Source organism: the organism of the source record quoted next, unplaced genomic scaffold (genome assembly GCF_019419815.1).
Source record: "Pyrus x bretschneideri cultivar Hongxiangsu unplaced genomic scaffold, Pyrus_bretschneideri_v1 Contig39, whole genome shotgun sequence".
In the NCBI taxonomy this organism is placed as follows: domain Eukaryota; kingdom Viridiplantae; phylum Streptophyta; class Magnoliopsida; order Rosales; family Rosaceae; genus Pyrus; species Pyrus x bretschneideri.
Genome location: NW_025999712.1, coordinates 2,108,928 through 2,113,736, shown reverse-complemented (window position 1 = coordinate 2,113,736; position 4,809 = coordinate 2,108,928). Strand labels below are relative to the sequence as shown.

Sequence of the window (4,809 nt, the reverse complement as noted above, 5' to 3'; positions counted from 1 at the left end):
AACATATGCACCCCCTTTCCAACCACCTCCCATTTGCGTATGACTTTAAGCTGAGCCTGTTTTATAAGTCTTCGTCTTCTCATTACCTTCACCCATGAAGCCTTCGTCTTCTCATTACCTTCCCCCATTACTTCAGGTTCGCAGTTTTACACAAAAAGGTAAAGATATTTGAATTCCATGTTTTTAAATTTTAATTGTACTTGCAGTGTATGTATTCTGTTACTACTGACCTGAAATTTAAATGTTAGTCGTTCTACTGTCTCTGCCATATGTGCTTCTAGAGATCTTATTATTTTTGTTATACGTTCCATCTCATCACTCATACCATTTCACCTTCAGCTGACCTTTTCTCTCAAGTCTTTGTGTTTTCATCACCTTCATCCATTACTACGACTCAGAAGGTTTATATGAACAGGTTCGATCTTCAAATTGCATGTTTTTTTTGTTAAATGTACTCGTAATGTTGAGCTGTTTGGCCTGATATGAGTAATCTGCTTGATTTAGTTAGGAGTCTAGTTTAATGGTCAAGTATATCCTGTTTTCGTTTTTCATGTTACTTTGTGAATTATGTTTTGGATTTTATGAGTTATGTTTTTCTGATGGGTTTGTGAATTTCAAGGCTAGAATTATTTTCTGCTGCAATCCATGGATAATACATCGGTGAACACCATTAGCTTGAAAGCCTTGGTGGACAAGGAGCGCAACCAAATTATGTTCATAGAGTCGGGAAATGATTTTATTGATGTTCTATTGAGTTTCTTGACAATCCCCATGGGGACAATTATCGGGCTGGCACCTAATCAATCAGAACCTTTAGAAATAGGTTGTATGAAAAATTTGTATGCAAGTGTTGAGAATATGGATGTAAAGCACTTCCGGTCTAAAGCATGTAGAGACTGTTGGAATATGTGGCCAAGTGGCCAACTCACATCCACTTTCGGCTAATAAAATAATAAGGTGGACAAAATCATTGTTGCTTTCCTTGTTTTGAGGAGAAAAGGAAAAGGCTAGCAAGTAGCCTTATTATTTTATTTGTATTTGGTTGTTTTTTAAAGGGAATGAAGGGTGCAGCCGAGTGATGAGAAAAAAAAGAAGGAAGGGCACCATTTGTTTTTTAGCATTCCTTTTGTGAGAGCATCCAAGGGGAGAGCATTTGGCTCTCCCATGGAAAAGGTTGAACATGGGTTGAGAGAAAATCAAGAGAGCTAGAGTGAAAAGTATTCTAGTGAAAGAACTCTTGGGGTAGAGTGAGGCTCTTGGGAAAATTCTGTGAGTGGGTGTACAAGGGATATGGGATTGGGTTATGTCGATTTAACTCATGTGTAACTTGTACTGTTTTTCTCATAGTGAAGAGCAATATCTCTCCGAGGAAGTAGGCAGGTTTTTGCCGAACCTCGTAAATTTCTCTGTGTCTTTATTTCTTGTACTTTATTTTGTTCAACTGTGTGTGATTTTTGGTGAGGTTGTAATCTGAATCTCGGTTCCGCACTAACGAACGGGTCAGGGCACAACAATTGGTATCAGAGCATCGTTGGGGGCTTTGGTTCGTTGGAGGTCCAGATTTGTTGTTCACCATGGAATTTTCAGTTGAGCAGTTTAAAGGGAGAGGCGGTTTTGCTCTTGGTAAAGGAGAGTAATGGAAGTCTGAAGAAATGGAAGCCGTGTTAGGGATGCTTGGATCAACTGCGAAAGTTGATGTTGAGGAAGAAGACAAAGGCCTCTTTCTTCTTACCTCACTTTCAGATTTGTACGAGAACCTTGTGAAACTTTACTGCAAGGAAAGAAACAGTAAGTTTGGAGCATGTGCAAGCTTCTTTGGTGTGGAATGATACACACAAGAGACCATGGATGATGGTGGGCACAAGACTGCTTAAGCTATTCAAGGTTGAAATCGTGGAAGAAAATTGGAAAGAGGATCTGAGAGAGACAGCAGGTTCGGATCCGGTTCCGGAGGCAAGGGTTCACAGTGCTACGGGTGCAAGGCTGGGTTAGCAAGTTTGTGGTGGAAGACTTTGAGTATGCCCTCTAGGTACTCGAAGCAACACTTCTCCTGGTGATGTTTAGTCTCAAGTGTTGCAGGGGTTTTGCAGCAGGTGGAGCTATGGGATTCACAGGTGATGAGAAGGTCCTGAGGTAGGAGGAAGTGTGGGAATTTTGTCTGGCTCAATGGGTTGTTGCTGGAAATAGGCGTGCTGACGAGTTTCCAGGTTGCAGACAATGAAGAGGAGGAAAACCTGCTGGAGGAGACGAGGATGTGTTGAGATCCTGTCTGAAGCTAAATGGTGATTTTTAGCTTGCAGCAGTTGCACATGCATTGGCAGTGACTGAATCGGAACAGGACCAACGAGGTTGATTCAGAGTGTGCATGCTGGTATGTAAGGCCAATGGATTTTGGAACTTGGCCAAGGTGGAGATTGTTGGAATATGTGGCCAAGTGGCCAACTCACATCCACTTTCGGCTAATAAAATAATAAGGTGGACAAAATCATTGTTGCTTTCCTTGTTTTGAGGAGAAAAGGAAAAGGCTAGCAAGTAGCCTTATTATTTTATTTGTATTTGGTTGTTTTTTAAAGGGAATGAAGGGTGCAGCCGAGTGATGAGAAAAAAAAGAAGGAAGGGCACCATTTGTTTTTTAGCATTCCTTTTGTGAGAGCATCCAAGGGGAGAGCATTTGGCTCTCCCATGGAAAAGGTTGAACATGGGTTGAGAGAAAATCAAGAGAGCTAGAGTGAAAAGTATTCTAGTGAAAGAACTCTTGGGGTAGAGTGAGGCTCTTGGGAAAATTCTGTGAGTGGGTGTACAAGGGATATGGGATTGGGTTATGTCGATTTAACTCATGTGTAACTTGTACTGTTTTTCTCATAGTGAAGAGCAATATCTCTCCGAGGAAGTAGGCAGGTTTTTGCCGAACCTCGTAAATTTCTCTGTGTCTTTATTTCTTGTACTTTATTTTGTTCAACTGTGTGTGATTTTTGGTGAGGTTGTAATCTGAATCTCAGTTCCGCACTAACGAACGGGCCAGGGCACAACAGAGACATGTTGTTATGTCCCCCGAATGGGTCCGAAGTTCATTGCAAGAACCTCAAACTGAAGATTGACCGTAGTGTGCCCACACGGTACTATACCTGCTCAAACAGTGAATGTCCTGCGTTAAGTTATAGCTCTGGTGTTAAATGTGAATGTTGTGGAAGATGGATAGGGACAGAGAGACAACTTTCAGCGATTCAAGATGGAGACTTCTTTGTGACAGGACTAGCCAGACTTATAATTAGTGATGATTTACAATTGATGCCTCCTTTAACTGCAGAAAGCCTTTCAGTATTTTCAGAGCTTGGAGTCATGAATGGTACTACTACTGAGGAGGTGACTTTCAATGTCGGATCTGATGAGGTAACAGAAGTATCGACATGCGCCTTTGTTTTTATTTTTAAACAACTTTATCCATCAGTGGTTTTTATTACCTGTCTTCTGCTTTTAGGTTTTGAAATTGCTTGTGCTCTCATTAGCATCAAAGACACCGCTGACAGAAACTCTGCTAAAGAATAAACCAATACGGAAATTGAGCAATGAAAATCAAGTAATAGATTTTGAACCTGAAATTGCAGAAGGCACAACGAATCCGAACGGAAACATTTCTGTCAAGCTTATAGTGAGCAAATCCAAGAAGATGGTTTGCTATGCAGAAGTACGGGAGGATTTTGTGAGTTTACTCCTCAGTTTCCTAACTATTCCACTGGGTTTCATTGTAAACAAAATGCGTGATTGCTCATTAAAAGGATGCATTAGTCAGGTGTTCAAGAGTGTCCAAGATCTTGACAATCACTACATATCGAACTACCACAAAGAAATACTACTCAGTCCCAAGCTTGCCCCCGGTTGTTGCTATGACAACCATCTCTTAGGAATTGAGGAGGCCACATTTTATTGTGCAGGTAGCTGTTATGCAGGTAACTATTTCAGTTACAAGCTGTCTACTGATAAAACTCTTATCGCTTCTAGTATAAGTGCTGCTGAAGGTCCTATCAAGTCAATGAAAGTCATGGGCCCCAAATCCTACCAAGATCAAGATAAAGGAGTTAAAGGCCAAGGATTTTTAGGACCGGCGATGTTCACAGTAACTGATGATTTGATCATAAGACCTATATCTCTAATCCTTGGCCTGTCTCTCCTGAATGAATTGAAGGTGCCTTCGACTGACATTGAAGCGAAAATCGTGCATGTGGGAAAAGAGGAGGTATCAATTATAAATTATAATTGTCGATGAAATCTTTACGCAAATTTATTTCCACAGAATATATTCTTTAAATTGCTGATGACTCTTGTTTATGTTTCTTCTTACAGGCCTTGCGTCTTTTGGTGGCTTCTTTTGTTTGTGACTCTGCGCTAACCAACGTCTTCATTAGGGAGCCAAAGCAGAACAAAGGACCAAGGCAAGAACAAAGTTGAAGGCCTGATTATAAATATGTTACAAACTCGAACTCTAATATGTATTTTTGTGTGAGAATACTTGTTCGCACTCTCGTTTATACGTATTTGCTATATGATCTGCATAGCGTGTTGCCGGATTACTAATATAAATTCTGGGGTTGAGAATTTGTTTGAATTTCATACTTGCTACGAACATGATCGATCTGCAATCTACATAAGTGTGTGGGTTTGCAGAAGATAATCTAGCCTGTCACGAAAATTTTCCAAAAAACTTTTCCTGGAAAATGTGTACAACCATGATGTGATGTGATACATACGGAATTCAACTCATATTAGGAAGAAATCAATAAGCGTCTTGATAATGGAAACAAAATCTAGACA

General features: G+C 40.4%; 1 protein-coding gene across 2 annotated transcripts; it reads left to right on the top strand.

Annotated features, from left to right (window-relative positions):
* On the top strand, positions 1-4,595 carry LOC103929823. Of its 2 annotated transcripts, XM_048564714.1 has the most exons (7): positions 1-158; positions 340-415; positions 620-897; positions 3,037-3,390; positions 3,479-3,700; positions 3,791-4,234; positions 4,342-4,595. In XM_048564714.1, the coding sequence occupies exons 3-7, from the start codon at positions 646-648 to the stop codon at positions 4,444-4,446; spliced, it is 1,377 nt and encodes a 458-aa protein (XP_048420671.1). In that variant the 5' UTR covers positions 1-158; positions 340-415; positions 620-645; the 3' UTR covers positions 4,447-4,595. The 2 variants fall into 2 exon arrangements, with proteins under 2 accessions (XP_048420671.1, XP_048420670.1); XM_048564713.1 differs by having other exon boundaries at positions 2-158; positions 620-891; positions 3,031-3,390; positions 3,479-4,234.
* Positions 4,596-4,809: the final 214 nt, after the last annotated feature.